This window comes from Prinia subflava, chromosome 7 (genome assembly GCF_021018805.1).
Source record: "Prinia subflava isolate CZ2003 ecotype Zambia chromosome 7, Cam_Psub_1.2, whole genome shotgun sequence".
Classification (NCBI taxonomy): Eukaryota; Metazoa; Chordata; class Aves; order Passeriformes; family Cisticolidae; genus Prinia; species Prinia subflava.
In genome coordinates this window covers 27755445-27774334 of record NC_086253.1, presented here as the reverse complement: position 1 = coordinate 27774334, position 18890 = coordinate 27755445, and the positions used below count along the sequence as shown (strand labels likewise).

The following is an 18890-nucleotide window of genomic DNA, read 5'->3' as shown; positions in this document are numbered from 1 at the left end:
ACTCATAAGCTATATCCTTTATGGACTGTAAAAGGTGAGGATGAAGCAGGGCAGGAAGTAAGATTACAGCCATGGACTTCAGGAGAGCTAACTTTTGCCTCTTCAGGGATCTTCTTGAAAGAATCCTGTGGGAACAGGAGTCCAAGAGAGCTGGTTGATACTCAAGCATGACTCCTTTAAGGCTCAAGAACAGTGAGCAAGAAATTGGACAGAGGCAGGAGACCTGCATGAATGAATAACAAAATTCTATTGTTTTTCAAGTGTAATCAGGAAATACACAGGAGATGGAAGCAGGGGCAGATTGCTTGGAATCAGTATAGAGTGCTTGCCAAAGTAGAAACAAGACAGGAAGGGCCAAGACCCACCTGGAATTAAATCTGGTTGAGGATGTCAAGGACAACAAGAAGGGCTTCTTCAAATACATAAATAACAAAAGGAAAACCTAAGATAATGAGGACCTCTTACTTAGTGGAAGGGGACACTGATGATAGAGGATGCAGAGAAGGTGGAGATGCTGAACGCCTTCTTTGCATTGGTCCAGCTTTCTGGAATATCTGACTCAGGAGAGGAGGGTAAAGGAATGTTGGAAGGAGGACTTTCCTTCAAGGAGGTCAAGGAGGATTGGGTTAGAGAGTACTCAGGTAAACTGAACATTCACAAGTCCATAGGCTCTGATGGATTGCATCAACAAGTGCTGAGAGTGTTGGTGGACAGCATAATGAGGCTGCACATGAGAGGTCAGGGCAATCAGGAGAAGAACTGGAGGACTAGAAGAAAGCAAATGTCACACTGGTCTTCAGAAATGGCAAAAAGGAGAACCCAGAGAACTACTGGCCAGTCAACCTCATCCCAATCCCTGTAAAGGTGATGGAATGTTTTATTCTGGAGGCCATCTCTATCCATGTGGGTGACCAAAAGTTAATCAGGAGCATGGATTCACCAAGGGCAAATCATGCTTGGCCAACCTGATTGCCTTTTATGATGAAACAACTACCTGGAGGGATGAGGGGAGAGCAGTGGATATTGTCTATCTCCACTTCAGCAAGGCTTTTGACACTGATCTCTCACAACATCCTTGTAGGCAAACTCAGGAAACATGGTCTAGATGAGTGGATGGTGGGATGGATTGAGAACTGGCTGACCCCAGAGAGTCGCTGTCAGTGACATGGGATCTGTTTGGAGGCCTGACACTGGTGGTGTCCCCCACAATTCAATATTGGGAATTGTTTAATTTATTCATTAATGACTTGGATGAAGAGGCAGAGACATCCTCAGCAAGTTTGCTGATGACACAAAGCTGGGAGGAGCAGCCAATACCCCAGAGTGCTGTGCAGCCCTGCAGAAGGGCCTTGACAGGCTGGAGAGATGAGCAGAAAGGAAATTCAATGAAGGCAAGTGCAGGGTCCTGCACCTGGGGAGGAGTAACCGCGTGAGTAACCAGCACAGGCTGGGGATTGAGCTGCTGGAAAGCAGTTGCACAGGGAAGGACCTCGGGGTCCTGGTGGACAACAAGCTGTCCATGGCCAGCAGTGTGCCCGTGTGGATGAGAAGGGCAATGGTGTCCTGGGCTGCACCAGGAAGAGCATTGCCAGCAGGCTGAGGGAGTGATCCTGCCCCTCTGCTCAGCCCTGGTGAGGCACATCAGCAGTGCTGTGTCAGCTCTGGGCTCCTCAGGACAAGAGAGACATGGAGCTCCTGGAGCAGGTCCAGTGGAGGGCAACAAAGATGAGTAAGGGATTGGAGCATCTCTGTTGTGAGGAAAGGCTGAGGGAGCTGGGCATGTTCAGACTGGTGAAGAGACAGTTAAGAGGGGACCTTACGAATATGTAATTATCAGCAGGGAGGGTGCCAAGTGAATGGATCCAGACTCTTCTTGGTGTTGCCAAGTGATAGCACAAGAGGCAGTGGGCAGAAACTGATGCACAGGAAATTCCACCTGAACAGGAAGAACTTCTTTACTGTGCAGGTGAACGAGCACAGGATCAGATTGTCCAGAGCGTCTGTGGAGTCTCCCTCACTGGAAGTACTCAGGAACTGTCTAACACAACCCTGTGCCCTCTGCTTTGGGATGGACCCTGCTGGAGCAGAGGGGGTGGATGGGATGACCCAGTGTGGTCCCTCCCAGCCTGACCCATTCTGTGATAAAGGCACTGGGTGCAGAAATAATTTGCATAACTTCTCACAGACCCTCTTGGCCAACTGATGGCTTTCTTGATTTCTGGAAGTTTTAGAATGGCATAATGAGAACAGAGCAGGAAATTTTGACTGAAGTTTTCTCTTGATTAGTCAGAATTTTTTAAGTAAAAAGTGTAAGTGTTCATTTGAATGTAAAAGCTAATAAATCTTTATTGGGTATTTTTTTTCTGGTCTAAGATAGGATTTTAGAAAGACTCATTTGTGTGAATTTCATCATCTCTCTTCAGCTTCCTTTCCTACCTTTTAAGACATATCTGCGTGCTAAAAGTCTGGCAGTTGAAGTGCTCACATAATGTGTAGGCTCATGTATTTCAGGAAGAATAATTGAGGTGGATAGCTGAGCGTTGTTGCAGTAATAATAACAACGGTAAAGTCTGATTTTCTAAACTTAAGCCTCTATTTATATCAACACCAAACAGAAATTTTGCGTGGAATAGAAGAAGAGTTTTCTTGGTGTTATCTTGCTTTGAATGTGTAATAACTAGTCTGCTGAAATTGATAATTAATTTTCTCCAGGACAGTTTTCAAAAAGTACTTCCATTTTATTATTAGGGTAGAGGAAAACCAATATTTGACTCTTTGATCTGTCTCATTTCTTGTTGAATTTTCATGTTTATTTTCAGTGTAGGAATTAAATGCTTAATAGATTTTTCTTCTTTGGTTTGATTTATTAAGATTCTTTGCAGTATTTTTGCTTTGAGGAAAATGTGACAAGCTCTTTTAGAAAAATTGATTGTTAAACTGTTGTTTGTGTCTGGTACAAAACATCTAAAATTCATAATGCTCAATTTCATAAATATGCACATTTTTAATTGGATTAATTATTTCAAAGTATTTTTAACTCCAGGATAGGTATCTTGGTACTGTATTTTAAAATTTTCTCTTTAAATTTTCTGTTGATATTGAGAAATCATCAAGTGAAGATTTTTTTATTGTCTGGTAACTTAATTCTGTAGAAAAAAATGATTTGTGTGTAGTAAATAGTTTTATGGGATAGTTATAATATTCAGTAGGAATTATGAACTTTGGAATGTGTGTGTAGAATTTTTTCACCATTTGAAATTCTGAAAAAAACCTGTCAATTATCTACCTTCTCAGTTCCATCTAAGATGCTGGAAGAAGGAAGCTTGTTTTTATTTGTTCATTGTGAAATGTACCAAGTTTGGATGGGTCCTGTTAGAGAATAGCAGACTGCAGATTTTATACCATCTATAGCACTATTTTCCTCAGCACAGTGAGCTTTAATTTAGGATCTGTTCTTCAGCTGGCTAGCTGACTGCAGGTTTTATCTTCCCAGAATTCCATTAAAGGAAATGGAGATTTATGCAGGGATGTGAAAGTTTTCAGTTTTGAATTGTAACACTAACAGGTTAGTAATTAGCTTCTCTCGACCTAAACGCCTGTAGTGAAATACTGGGTTTGTGTTAAGCACCATTTAAAGAGAGACAGTAGGTGTACTTTTAAGCCAGACTTGATTATGAAATATATATTGTATTTTAGATGTGCAAACACAACACATACTCAAGTCGAACTCAGGGTATCCTGTTATAGAACTAGGAGTGGGAGATGTAGCTAAGAGCTTCCTGCTCTTTGTAGAGGAGTACTGTTCTTAGCTGTGCCAATTTTCAAAGGTAGATGGAGCCACACTTTTAAAATACAATCTTTATTATTTTGTTCTTATTAAAACTGTGTGATATATGCATTCTTTTAAACAGATATTTTCACAAATCTGCTTCAGTATGTGGCCAAAGGGGTGCACATGTCCGGTGAGAATCAAGGATGGATCCTTAAAAGAATGGGAGCAAGAAGGGATCATAACATGTAGCCACTGTCTGTTTTTGTACAGACTAGTTGCACATGATTTGCAAACATTATTTCTGCCACTCACTCTTACAGCTTTGTTATTGAAGAAAAGGAATCTCTCGTAAGGAACTGTGTGTACAAATGACTGAGAAAATATTTTAAGTGAGACTATAGAAGAATAGCAGCTGTTTCTCATGGCTAGGTTATTAAATGCTGCCTTTCAAATTTATCTTATAAACTTAGGTTTGTACTATTTTTAATTGTCCTTTTTGTTATTCTGGTTTGGGGAGCTTGTTCACTGATGACTCCAAAAATTTGTATTGTATAATTTTCTTTTAGTATCTTTGTTAGTAATTTGATGGAGGCACATAAACAGCACCTCAGGTGTCTATAAGTGTAGTTAGTTGGAATTTTGGAAGGCTAAGATAATACAGGCAGCCTGGAAAGGGATGGTGTGGGATATAAGTGTGGTAAGTGCTTCAGCATCCCACAGCCAAGGACCAATTTTTAGACACCTGGCAACCTGCTGAGTGCTTTCCTGGTCACTCCCGGGGAGCTGGAGGGAAGCCAGGCTCAGGCAAAGAGCCCAGATTGCTAGCAAATTCCTGGTGGGATGGCATGTCTCAGGATGTTTTGAGAAGTCAGTTTGGTGAATCAGAGACCAGATCTGTGGGGAAGATGGACAAGTGTGGGCCAGGTTCAAATGTATCATAAAATAGTTTAGGTTGAAAGGCACCATAAAGGTCATCTGGTTTCAATGTTTCCTTTTGTCCAGTCACCTGGAATTTAGCTTGATTGCCATGACTTTTCAAGAGAGTGGCTGTGCAAATACATCAACCAACTCCCTCTGGACTCTTGGATGCGTCTTATCAGGTGTCATGGACTTACATACAATCACGTTCCTCAGGTAATGGTGAATCTGATCTTCCCTTACAGTGGAAGGGACTTGGTTCCTCTAGTTTCTGTCTTGCAGTCCATCCATCCAAGAAGTGTAGGAAGAGAGCAAAGACTGCAGCAAAAAAGTTGTTTTGTACCTTAGCCTTCTCCTCATCTTTTGTTACCAGTCTACCAGCCTTGTTTATTGGGTGTGTACACCTTCTTTGACCTTCCTTTTCTGGTTAATATACTTTGGCTGTTGTTATTATTCTTTGCATCCCTTGTCAAGTTCAACTTCAGTTTCTCCATGGCCTTCCTCATCCCATTCCTTCAGAACTGGACTGCATCCCTCTACTCTTCCTAGGATACCTGTCCTGGGACAGAGTAGAGGGATGCCTTTGTGTCTTCCCTTTAGTTTGACAAGCAGTCCCTTCTCATCCTTGCTAGACTCTTGCCTTCTTTGCCTGATTTCTTGTGCCTGGAGATCATTAGCTCTTGTGTTTTCTATGGAGGACATCTGTACAGATCTGCCAGCTCTGTTTCTCTCTCTTGTCCCTGAGGGCATTTTCCCTGGGGTTCATATTGGCCAGCTCCAGAGGCCTAACATTACAGCTCACCTGATTCACATCCCTCGGGGCTGCAAACTCCAGTGTGTAATCACTGTAGCCCAGGTAAAGCCCTGAGGCTTATTAGAGCTTTCTTCACTGCAGTCTGGTCCAAGATTAGGGAACTGCACTGTATCAGGGAGGGAGCTATGGGGCCATCTCTGTGTTGAGTAAGGGCAAAAAGATACAGACTGCAGAGAAGGGTAGAAGTGTGGCCACAGAACAGCTGGTCAAGCAGTGATCCAGAAATAATCTAGAGCAGAGGAGTGATGGGCAGGGGTGTTTTCTTTTTCTGTGAGCTAGAGAAGTAAATTGCAAACTGTAACAGGCCTTCTAACAGGCATTTAATCTCTCCCGTAGACTGCTTGGAGTTACCCTCTTCCCAAAAGTCCTTCAGTAGCGGACATGAGACTGCCATTCAGGTAATGGCAACCCACACCACCAGTCTTCTGTTCTGCTGCGCTTTCTCCGTTATATATCCTTGAGTACTCCCTGAAAAGGTGATGGACCTAAGGAAGCTGCTCATCCACAGCAGACTACTCATGGCCACTCACAAATTTTCCTATTGAAAGCCATCTGGGGTCCATCCATGCTAGAAGTAGCCCTCTCATCAGTTGTCCTGTGAAGCTGTGGAAGATGAACACCTGCTGCTATAGCATGTTTTATCTCAGAAAATGACATCTCTAGGATGTGCCATCTCTTTTGCACAAGCACAGACCAAAAACTGATCTGTTGATGTGGTAGAGGAAAGCATGCAATATGTGACTATTCCCAGCTGCTGGAATAACCTGTTCAGCTGCAGTTTGAGCAATGTTCCTTGAAGCCCTATATTTGGATTTTTTTTTCAATTGTCTTTTTTTTTTTTTTTTGAGGTAAAAAAGGAAACATATCCCTTTTAAAAACATAGTGTTTTCACAGACAGCCTTTGATTAGCAAGAAAAAATTAATCAGTCATTACCCTAATTTGCTTTCTGTTGGTGTATATGCCATTGCAAGCAAAGGAGCAACTATCTTGAAACCTGCTTGCTTGTTCTATTAGATCAAAATATATATGATTAGAGAGCAAGTGATTATGGTTTACCTGTCTAAAAATCTCTTGCTCTACAAAATACTATGGTTCTTGGAGAGAAACTAAACCGGAGCAAATTCTTCCTCTTCCTCTCCTACCCCACCTCCAAAAAAGAGAAAGGTAAAGACATAAATGGCTGAGCTGGAGGTAATCCAATGAAGCAAAAAGCAAAATGGAAAATATAAGTGATAGTATCACTTATAAGTGATGTGCTTTTCTGGGCAGGAGATAATGGCTGGATCTCTGCTTGCCCTAATTATGTTATAATGTCCTAGTAGAGTAAAAACCCCTGAAATTCGTAATCCAAATCATCAGAAGCTCATGGAAAGGAGTATCAAGAAGGTTTATAATTATCTTCAGAATCTCAATAATGAACAGGGCTTCTGACACTGTGCTTACATTGGGAGTCAGGTTCTGCTCTGCTCTTTCTCGGTGTGATGTTTCTGCTCTTGGTCTTTCTTACCTTGGTGGGTGACTAGTGTTAGAGATCTGCAGGGCACTAGGTGCTGTGGCTTTGATTCTTTAAACAAGATCTTCTCTACAGCTAATCCCCAATGATTTTAATAACTAGTTTGCTCCCTTGGCAAAATTGGATTATAGCACAGAAATCAGGTTGTATTAAAAAGTTTAGTCTATTTCTGTTTGAAGAAACTGTAGGGTTGGAAAACTGTATTGCTTGATATGTTTTTCCTGTTACATTCCTGGTATGAAATTGTTTGTCTTAAGAATACAAGCCACCTCACATTTCTTCTGAGGGCTGTAATCTGCAAAATCATGTAAGAATTACTTGTATGGCATGACATAAATTGTACATAAATCAAGGCTTTTATATAAAAATGTTTTTACAGAATATGGACAATACTCTTTCTTCCTCAAAAATATTCATTGGTGTTACCATTATGGTAGAGTGCTGGAGACATAGGGATTTCAGTTCCTGGCTCTATACAAAATTAAATACAGGCAATGCATTCACCATTTTCCCACTAATTTTTCAGTCCAGTCCTGACACAACATCTATCATTAGCAAGACTGTACTGTAATTTCATAGTTTGTTCAATCTTTGAATTTGTTTCCGATATTTAATATTACCAATGTGCATTCCAATATTGATAATAAAATTGAACTGAAGGCACTGAAATTCTTTCAGTCTAAAAAAATGGTGTTTTTTATCAGATGGTGTGAACTTTATTGCCTTAGGTTACATTATGACTTTTTACCCTATAACTTATTCAGAACCTTTTTTATTTGGCCAAGCAATGACTTGGGACCGAGTAACTTATTGCCTCTTCGTGAGTGATAAGTCAGCATAGTGCAGAATCTGTAGTATTGCTAGTTTTTGTAATTTTTCTACAGATTGAGCAATTCTGTGTAGTAATGGTTTGCACATCCACGGCAGCAGCTAACATTTTTGATTGAGGACCTCAGCTTCCTTTAAGATAGCAAGTTTCTAGCTGCCTTGGTTACAGAAATGTTGGAAAACATGCCTGAGTGTGTTCAAAACACGTAGTATCAAGCGACAGACAGACATAATTTATTTTTGTTAAAAAACTAATGAGTTGTGGAGACAGAACAATGACCTTTGAACACTTGTGGCTGCCAGTGCTGGCATGTAGGCGTTTTAACCTTTCTGCTGGCTTCCACAGACATGCCATTTCGACTGAGTTAGAGATCTGTGTGGTTTTGGCAACAAAAGCTTTTCCACTGTGATTAGCCTCTCGTTTGGTCTGATTTAAGCTTGCTTGTGTTTATTTATGATACAAGCATATTCCTTTCCTTCTTTTCTTAAAATCTTTTTTTGAAATATGTGTAAGAGCTCCATTTTTTGACATTATAAAAGATAGTTCTGTGATTAAGACCTGTAATGTTTATCTTAAGTGTGTAATTGTGATTCAAAAGAAATGTACCTCTATATACTGCAGAGAGATCTAAAATTTTCATCATTAGAACTCTGTTAGGCACTAGGTGAGAGTTGGCAGAGTTGTTCCACTCCAAGCAGTTTAAAAACACTGGTTTCATGTTGCAGACTTCCACGGGACTCTTCGTCACTATTAATGTTTGCACTTGTCAAATGGAGCAAAACAGAATAGGAAAGGAGGCTGTAAGCACCTAAAAAAGTAGGTCAATGGGCCAGCAGGTTATTTGGCCAGACAAGAACGAGTGGCTTCACTGAATCATACTGTAATTGTTTTTCTCCTGTTGGCAGATTGTTCTGCTATGCTTTAACTTCCTATGTTAATATTTGCATCTGTATTTTAACCACTTGAGAACTTCTTTTAGGTGCAGGAGAAGGCGCTTAACTTTTCAAATCAAATAAGTGATAATTCTGGTGTTTTCCATAAAAGTCATCGACAAATTTACAAGTAGCGTGGCCGTAGTTTAGAGATTCCAGCATCCTTTTTAGAATTTATTACATTTTAAAATAAAGTCTTTCAGAAATGAAGAAGTACATGTTATAATGGGTTTGTTTTATGTTAAGACCTGTAAGGCAGGCAGATGGAAACAGGGATGAGTGAAAAAACCTGATTTCATGTAGCATAAAAATGTGGAAAGCAACATGGTTCAAGGGAAGTAACTATAAATGAAATGTAGTGGTATAAAGAAACTGGAAGTAGGCGATCACTTACGTCCGTGCTGAGTTCTTGTTTGGAAGAAGTGCAGTTGTGAAGCAAGTTTGTGATACATTCCAGGAATTGATTTTGAGGTGGGTTTTGAAACAAAGAGTTAATGGCTGTGTTTGAGGGAGAAGCAATAATGCAACTGGGCAACTTTGCTAGTTGTCAGCAGCTGCAGCATTCTGCACATGCTCGAGTCCTGAGAATAACAATTTTGGAGACTTGGAGAGGAGAAGATGTAGCAGAAAGCCAGAAGAGACCCTAGTAAGAACTTCAGTGAAAAGATGTTTAAATAATGGTGTATAATACACTTAGAAGGCAGTAAGTGGATGTGAAGATCTAGATAGTACAAGTGATACCAAATTTGAAAGTAAAAAGGACATCAAGACTACAGATAGGCATAAAGTGATAGCTTAAAGCCAAGATAAAACTGTGTCAGAATATCCTGCTTATCAAGAAGAACTTTAAAGAAATGTCAATTCAGATAGTAAAATACTTGAGATATATTTGATAAGCAGAATATTGCATTTGGAAATTACTCTCGTTAAAACAATTGCTTGTCTTTATTAAAAAATTAAGTAGATAATTTTTAAACTCACTGATTTTAAAGCTCTCCATTGTTATTTTTTGACAGTTCGGAATTTATTTTCTGTGGAAGAGGGTACATCTAACTCCATATTGTTCTTCACAGGAACCAGGTTTCATCCCTAAACCTCATACTTTAACAAGTCCCAAAGTGTAAAAGGTAAGACTGTGTTTTTATAATTAGTAAGGTTCCCATGGCTTTCAGTTATCAACACTGACGGGCGGAGTAGCAGTGTTAAGAAATGTCTTGTGTTCTCCAGAACATGACTGAACTTGAATTTTAGAAATAGACATAGACATTTATTTACCTAGTGTTTACTTTCAACTTGACTGGTTTTGGTGGCATTCTCTCTGCAGTCTTATCCATAGGCACTGAGAGTGTTTGGTGTCTTGCAAATTTGGATGAAAAGTCCAGACCTTGAAAGATGAGAAACCAGTGTGCTACAGGTGCATTTCCTGTACTTTTCAGTACTTTAAATTATTTGTCTTGGATACCAGATCTAGGTTGACAGTTCTGACATAGGATCTGTATATTGTAATGAATGATTTTGTTGAATTCTGGGAATTGAGTACTCTGTTAAAGTGAAAAATACTGACTCTTAAATTTTGATTCTGCATAATGAATATGTCACTTATGTCACAAGAAAATTTTCTGTATTTAGCTGTACAGGTGTTTTTCTTTTGCAGATTAGGGAAAGTGTATAATTAGTCTTACGGAATTTCATATTGCTCTTGATCCCTATAATTTTAGATACCATTTTTGTATAAAAATTAGCACAGGGCTATAAGTGTAATTAGTGCATAGCTGTATTAGAGCTTACCATGCTAGCTAAATGAAAACAAGTTTATAGCTTTTGTCTTGATCGTAAACTTAGTTCCATGCCAGTCATGATAGTTAGCTTTTGCTGCTGAGCAACCTGTCTATTGTTGTGCATTTTTGACAAAAATTCGAACAGACACTTCTTCATAAGTTACTTTTTGTGTGCCATTTGTGGCTGGCTTTCAAGTGGCACAACTCTGTTACTTGGCTAACTAATTTGGGGAATTTAATTTCTCAGTCTGGAGAGTGCAATTGTTACTTTGATGAGTTGGAGGAAAGAAGTGGTTTGCTCCTGGTGTGTCTTCATAGCACCAGATTTTGGAGGGTGAAGGCAAGAGAAAGGTGGCCCGTACTTATTGAAGAAGTGAGGTGTTTGGGAGGAAACACCACCACGCCCTGTGATGTGCCTTGAAAGAGATTCTGCTGCAGCACAGCTCTCCATTTACTTTCCTGCTGCACTCAAGTTATGAAACTTTGTGGTGAAAAATGCTATTCTTGTAAAGGAAACCCACGCAGTGTGTGGCTGTTGCAGATGTAGAGACGGTTTGGTTGAATCACAAGCTTTCTTCCTCAGTTCCTTCATGCATTTGCTGCCATGTTTCTTGTGGTATTGACACTGCAAGTTCCACTGGTTTTAGTACTCTCAGAAACAAACAAATCTTTCTCAGAAAATATTGAGTCACTAAATGGACTAAGATCATTTTCTTTGAAATAAATTGCCTTTTTACTATTAAGTTTGTAGTCTACTAAAAATTCCTGAACATTGGCAAGTTCAGCTCATGTAAAAACTGCTGCATGCAATTCGCTAATCACTGCCAATGTTACAATCTTGCTTCTCCATTTGAGCAGCCTCTGACAACTAGCTTTTCCATATGAAAGAAACAGGTTTAATTTTATAGTTTTATATTTGAATTTTCATAACCTGCATTATATTCCCTCTCTCACTATTAATATTTTGTTCACATTCTTAACTCAAAGTCAGATGCATATCTGGAAAACCAAAAACTTCCTGTCACGAGTAAGTGACAGCTTTAAGAAATGGTCAGATTAGATTTCTCACAGTACAGAGATCACATTCTAATCGCTTTCTTGTTATCTTTTCACGTGTCTGTGATAACAATGTGCTCAAGAAAAAGTACAGTAAGAATAAATTATAGTTGTAATATATCCCAAATGCTTTCTGTTTGCACTGTTTCTAAATAGAATGTACTGTAACCGTGTTTAGCATCCGCTCGGTCTTCAAACTTATGAGGGTTCTTTAGGAAAAAGTTAAAATAAAAATTAAAAGCTATCTCTGAATTCAGAGTCATAACAAGGTTTGTATTAATTTATTTCAGACATATTTACTCTAGCCTTTAATGATGTTCTCTTGAACTCTGTCATGTAAAATGAAATATTAAGGCCCAGGTTATACTGGTGATGGAGATTGCTTTAGAGAAGGTAGGAGGGCAGAGCAGAAGGTTGGAAGAGAGGGGAGGATTAGGAGCAAATGAAAATGTCAGTATGCTCTAACAAAGAACTAATTTTTTCCCTCAGTCACATTTTGATATTTTTTTCTTCTCTTATAGGCAAACGTACAAATGTCTACCACAAGACTAAAGTGTGATATGTTATGTTTTTTACCATAAGCACCCATAAAATGAGCTCCATTGCAGACAGGTATGTTAATAGATATGGAGAGTTTTGGGAGAATTACTGTACAGTTCTTTCTTTAATAGTCTTTTTTGTATAGTTAATAGATTTAGATGTTAACCTATGCAAAAATTAGAGTGAGGTTTTGGTTATTTTTAACGAAGTTTATTTGGTAGTCGTTAGATGTGTCATTCTGTAGTCACTGGAAATAGTGATTTCACTTGCTTGAGGTTAATCTTAAAATGCATTACTTGTTTTCAGCCATGGAATAACATCTGTGCAAGTTGAGCTGATTTTTAATGTTTACTTGAACTTTTAATTTTTTTAGTACTTCAGTTTTTGATTAATAAAAGCAAATACATTTAAATAATTAGTGTTGCTGTAGATGATAGTAAAGTGACCTGCTAACCTATTTCAAGGGAAAAGTAATGGCTGAGGTATGTTTTCGACTTGATGCCTTGAGCTGCACTCTTCTTAGCAGCTTAGGTGAACATCCTAATATCCTGTATACTTAATATCCTGTATATTGCCATTTTTGAGACTTTGGGAAATGAAACTTGCATCTAATCTACGTCAAGTTAAACACAATTGAAAAAAATAAACATAAAAGCAAAGGGTAAAACTTCTATAATGCTTGTCTAACTTGTCAGTTCTAGTGAAATTTTGTGGCATCTCACTGAAACTTCAGCCTTTGAAATATAGGAATTGCTTCTAAAAGCTTGATGTTTATGTAGTAGCATACAAAATAGTAACTTCCTAAATCACTATTTATCATGATGTACAGTACAATTGCCTGATAGTTTGTAAATCAGAGGTGAGGTAAGCATTTTAGAAAGGTTACTTGGCTTAAGGTAAGGAATCTAGGATAAGACATTTCAGGATAGACACACAGAGGTCAGCATGGACAGCACTAAACAGACTTAAAGCAGGGAGAAGTTAGAGAAATAACATATGAAAGTCCATTATACAGCAGTTTTGGAAAACAGAAGGACAGTTTTCACTTCACTTTGAAAGCAAAAGGAAGTGAAACAAAGTAATTGTATGAAGGATACTGAGGCATCTTAGAAGGAAAACTCATGCTCATTTTGGTATTTTAACACCTCTTTAGAAGTAGATGGACAGTTGTCAAGCTAAGAAAGTTATGTGATGCTACTGTTAAACATTGATATTAATTCTGTATTTATGAAATTACATATGTGGATGAAGTATAGCACATTCCTTAGGTCTCTTGCATTAATAATATTTCAGAATTTCTGAAAAATACATTTTCAGTAATTGGAATAGAAATTGGCAGTAAGTAAAAATAAATTACATATGTCCTCACCCATGTTTTCAAAAGGGTAAGGTGTAATGCAAGTAATCAAGAGGACAGAAAACCAAATTTAAGCATTGTTCAGTTAAGTGTTTGTATAGGGGTGTAAGTTCTTTTGAGAAACAGTCCAAGAATCCTTTGAGTTGTGTCAGAAATACAAGGTTTTTTCTTTTTCTTTAGTAAATGCAAGCAGAACATAAAAGACTTAGCTGTGAGTTACTGATGATGGTCCTTATGAGAGATCACAGTAAAAGTTCCTTGCTTTCTTGATGTAACAGAGATGATGATGATGATGAATAGTCAGCTCTTTCCCCTTCTTTCTTCTTTGTGATTAGACTTCAAAGGAGAGGAATTTCCATTCCAACATTTATTTCTTTTTGTTTCTTTTAGAAATGACGGAAGCATTTTTGATGGGCTGGTGGAAGAAGATGACAAAGATAAAGCAAAAAGGTAAATTTCAGAGTTATTTAAAGCTAAGAATTTGTCCTGTACTTGTATGCTTTAACTTACCTGTGTGATTTCTAAACAACAAAAGGTTACTCTTCAAATAAATGTATTACTCAATAGCATTCCTTCTATTGTGATTTTTCAGATCTATTGTATATTTATAATCGTGGTTCAGTTATTTGTGTTTTGTGAAAGGGTACTTCATTCCAAAGTCTTTGCTGCACTGTTCCTTGAGGAGGAAGCCATTCTTCAAAAATAGTGTCTGAGATATGGAGTAGGTGTTCTTGTGACAGTTATCACAGCAGAAATTCTTAAGGGGCTGTTTGCATCAGGAGCCTGGCACTAGTATGCAGTTTATAAGAAAGTCTCAGTTTTTATAAAACATTTTCTGATTTCCTTTTCAGAGTGTCTAGAAACAAGTCCGAGAAGAAACGTCGAGATCAGTTTAATGTACTTATCAAAGAGTTGGGTTCCATGCTTCCAGGTAATGCTCGGAAGATGGATAAATCCACTGTGCTGCAGAAGAGCATTGACTTTTTACGGAAGCACAAAGGTAACAAGAAATGTTATTTATAAGTTCTTAAAATGTGAAGCGCTCCTGGAGAAAGATATTCTTAAAATCATTTAGGTAGCAGAGATGTAGCTATGCTTCTGCTAATACTTAATAAAAGCCAGTAGTATTTGTTTTGCCCATAGTCAGTGAAATCTGTTTCACAAAAAGAAGATTTATTTTTGAAATAACCTGAAAGTTTTTTTGTTCTGGACAAACATTGGTCCAAAGTGTTAAAGTTTTGCTTCACAAGAAAACTGCTGATCTGTTTCAGTGGAAGTACTTGGTGGAAATGCTTATTTGATTATTTAGATAAGCCTGGATTGAACAGTTGGTTCATCTCTCCAGGTTCTACATGAAGCAAGATAAATCACTGAAAAGCTAGTCCAAGAGAACTTAGTGCTCCTTCTTGTCATGTCAAGTGCCTACACAACGGGCTGCTTAAACAAATGTGATAAGGCAATAGGGTATTTGTGGTTTCCTGCAATGTTTCTGGATTGGTTGCTTAATAAGAGAAAGTGAAATACAGGGGCATAGACACCAGAAGTACGGGCATTTTGGCTTTTTTGTTTTCCTTTTAGCTAGGAAAAAATGCCAGAAAAATCTAGAAATACTTTTAGCTAAACTGCTAAAGTTTTAAAATGTACCCATGGATGTATAAGCTGACGAGTGTATGTGTGTGTTGTTCTTTAAAGGTCATGTGAAATGTCAAAAAGATCAATATCCTTGAACATCCTTGCTATGCTTTGTTCCTCTGGATGTTTGCATCAGCTGATGGTGGGATATACCCAGATATTTTGTACTGAAGTTTGTTACGGGTTGTTATTTCTGTCATGAAAAGAATTCTTCCACCAAGTGTATGCTTGTTTGTGGCTGTTAGATATATGAAATATATGTAAAAAGTCCCTGTTCCTGCTCCTACACTTGTTCTTAATATAGCACCTTGTGGTTCACACTACCAAAAATAAGATGAAAACTGAAGAAAGTGGACTCTTTTGCTAATTGAGTAATTTCTTGGAATACATACTAACTAGAGAGCAATAGGGTCAAAAGAAGTAACTATCAGGTTATAAAATAAATAAAGCTGTTAAGTGGATGAATAGTTATGTAATTATCAACTGTATGTGTGTCAGTTTAAGGTATGAGAAATGTTTTTCCATGCTCAGCACATCTCTTCCATTAGTGTTATGTTTCCAGTAACACGAAATGTATACTGAATATTGCTATTAGAATTGTAAACATAACTTAAATGAAAAAGGAAGGGGTTATAATTCGTATGAGAATTCATAGCTTTGGGGTTTTTTTTTCTAATCAAATATTGATTTTGCTGTTTTAATTTTCTGAGATATGTGTGTCTCATAACAAAAAGAAAAGCAGTATGAAGGCCCTCTTCAGTAAAATTCAGTTCTTTAGATTATAAGATAAGGCCATTGTGAAAATCAGTTCTGTTTCAAAATTATTTTGTCTTGTATTTTTAATTCCTGACAAAAAATATAGAATGCAGAACAAATGTGTGTTAGCCAGTAGCACCAGTCATATTTTTTTCTTCAAAGTGCTTTCTGAGATTATTTCTTTTTTTTTTTTTAATAAAGATGCAAAAAGCAGCTCTGAAGATGGTTGCCTTTTAGGGCATGGCACTTTTGTCCTTCACTTGGTGTGACAGAATGCAGCTCTGTGTGACTGCACATATCATATTAAGTTCCCCAAAGCTCTGGCTGCCAGTGCTTACTAGCCTTGCTGTGTAGTGTTTTACATTAAAAAGGTTTTGGACAAAGTGTTGGCAAAGTTCAGAAGAATGTTTTATCTCCTGAAGTGCTTGGGTATGTTACGATAAAGCCAAATGACGTAGCAATAAATGGATTGTTCAGCACTGAGTTGGTTGAAATCCTACTGTGTTCAGCCACCAAGATTTAACTGCATTGCTTCTGGTTCTTTCTGGACTATTTCCACATTATCCAATCTTGGTACTCTGGCACCAGCTCCAGATGAACTGTGTGAGATGTGAATTCCGTTTCTCACTGGGAAAATACAGGAGGCTAAACACTCTGAAATTGTATCATGGGGAGCTTCTCCTTGACTAATACTGCCTGTCATCTTTCTTTGAATTTGTAAACAGTAATTTTTTTAAAATTAGTAAATACTGAGGAATTTAACTGCAGATAGAATAATTGCAGGTACTAGACTGATACTCCTATGGCCCACAGAGAAATGGTACAGATCTTGGCTTTTTCTGTTGATTTCTGTTGAGAAATCTCAGTGCTGGTGCAGAGTTACTTCAGATACAGAACTTGAAGACTGAAGTTTAATTTACAGGTTTAGTTATGCTCCTCTTTCTGTTACCTAGCTCAGGAATGTGGCCTTAGTGCCATTTATCATCTATGAGTGCAACCTTCTGACAGAACTAGGCATTTCTCTGAAGGTACCAAGTGAAACAGGTTCTTTCGGTTACTTTGGCTCTGTTTGCCAGTATCATACCTGCTCTAATGATGGAAAATGTAAAGGAACACCTGCGCTTGTGGTATTTCAGAATGGTTTGTTAAAGGCACCAACTTCAGCTTTCATTTAGCATAAATCCGTGTAATGGATTCTAACGTAGAAGACAGTCTTTTTAATTCTGAAGTAGGATTGTTATAAGGGCCAGAATGAGCCAATGAATCAGACTTTTCCAGTTGAAAGTGAAGATTATCTGTGTTCTGTGGAATGAATGCACTAAGTTCCTGGAATTGTGCCTCAACTTTGGTGGCAGAGCTTTTCATTTTTGTGTCCTTTGACTTGCTCCTCAGTGTTCAGTATCTTTGTACTGATTGAAAAGCTACATTTGGGGTTATGCTTAGGTTTTCTTTATTCTTCAGCCCACTCTTTCTTCTTTGTGCTACCATTTCAAAACAGATTGGAAGAGCCTGATGAATTTATATGTTTTGTGAGATATGGTAATTGGAAGGTCTTATTTGTTGATTTTTTTCACTCTTCTTGCAGCTTTCCACTTTTGGCCAGTTCCTTGCATGACGTTGCTGTTGTTTGCTGTTCTTTTAGTTAAGTCTAAAGCTCTTTTGTAAAGTTTTCCCCCTTCACTGTGGTAAACAAAATTAGAAACTGCTCCAGCCCTTTGCATAATTAACTCAATTCTAGGTTTTCTGGCTCTTTAAGCCATCTGAACTAAGACTCTAGCTTATGATCTTTGTACAGATTTGTCCTTTAAAAATCAAAAACCTTAAAGAGTTGGTTTGATTCTTTTGATTTGCCTAAATACTTGATTGCTTGTCCAGGATTGTTCTTAAAACCAGCACTTGATGCCCTTGTTATTCATCAAAACTGAAGCACCATGAAGTCTCGCTTCTTGTTGTTTCATCAACAAGTTTATACGGAAGCATCACTTTCAGAACCCAGGGTCAGGCTTTGCTGAGCAGTTGTTGATTCTCTCACCTGTATATGAAGTTAACCTATGTATTTCTCAACTCCTGCAGGAATCTCTGCTTAAGATTCATTTGCATCCGAATTCAACTGTGTGTTTGTAACAGGCAGGAATTCTAGAGTGGAGTCTGACATAGAGCACTTAACAGTCTCTGTTGAAAAACTACTCTTTTTGAAGTGTAACCAGGAAAGAGCAGGAAGAGGAAAAAGGACAGTGACAATTTTTTGTACAAGGGTTAGAATGACAAGGATTTGCCAGGATACTTGAACATTAGCCATTTTAATGACATAAACAGATCAGGAATTTTGGCTTTCTAAATCTTTATAAACAACACTCTTAATAAAACATTTTATTATAGTCTCAGAGGAAAGAATAGTATTTTTTCATTATCAAAGTCTATTACTTCAGTATTACCTTGAAGTCTGACAGGACTGTAGCACAAACGGGCTGAAGGAAAGAGAAGACAAATTTAATTATTACACAGAAGAAGACATTTATTTTCTTTCTAAGGAGCAATATCTTTATGTAATGAATGAACAACAGAGAACTTTCTGCTGTTTAACTGTGTACATGTAGCTTAGGGGGAAAAATGGCTTTTGGAAGTATTAATCCTTATACTGTGTATGTGTTTGATTGCAGAAATTACTGCACAATCAGATGCCAGTGAAATTCGACAGGACTGGAAACCAACATTCCTTAGTAATGAAGAGTTCACACAGTTGATGTTAGAGGTATATTATTTCTGTTTTTATGGGAGTAGAATAATTCCTCACCAGGAGTCATTCCATTATGAAATTTTTCAGTTTGATGACATACTTTTTTATTCTCATATTTGAGTTGTAACTATATGTTTTCATGAAGATAAATCATCAAAATACCTATGTATTCAGTTTCAGAATTTTGTTTCAAAAAAGCAGATTTTCTTTGAACTACATTTTCAATTAAATAAAGCTAGTAACAGAGCAAGTCAG

At 37.8% G+C, this 18890-nt stretch overlaps 1 protein-coding gene across 10 annotated transcripts in view; it reads left to right on the top strand.

Annotated features, from left to right (window-relative positions):
• CLOCK (clock circadian regulator) overlaps positions 1 to 18890 on the top strand; it is a 72078-nt gene that overhangs the window by 27446 nt on the left and 25742 nt on the right. For 9 of the 10 annotated variants that reach the window (XM_063401965.1, XM_063401971.1, XM_063401961.1 and 6 more), the window contains 5 exons: positions 9853 to 9906; positions 12135 to 12225; positions 13901 to 13960; positions 14362 to 14510; positions 18559 to 18650. In XM_063401965.1, coding sequence (XP_063258035.1) covers positions 12179 to 12225; positions 13901 to 13960; positions 14362 to 14510; positions 18559 to 18650 — 348 coding nt within the window. In that variant the 5' untranslated portion in view covers positions 9853 to 9906; positions 12135 to 12178. Of the gene's footprint in view, positions 1 to 9795; positions 9907 to 12134; positions 12226 to 13900; positions 13961 to 14361; positions 14511 to 18558; positions 18651 to 18890 lie in introns of all 10 variants that reach the window. The other variant, XM_063401966.1, reaches the window with a different exon arrangement.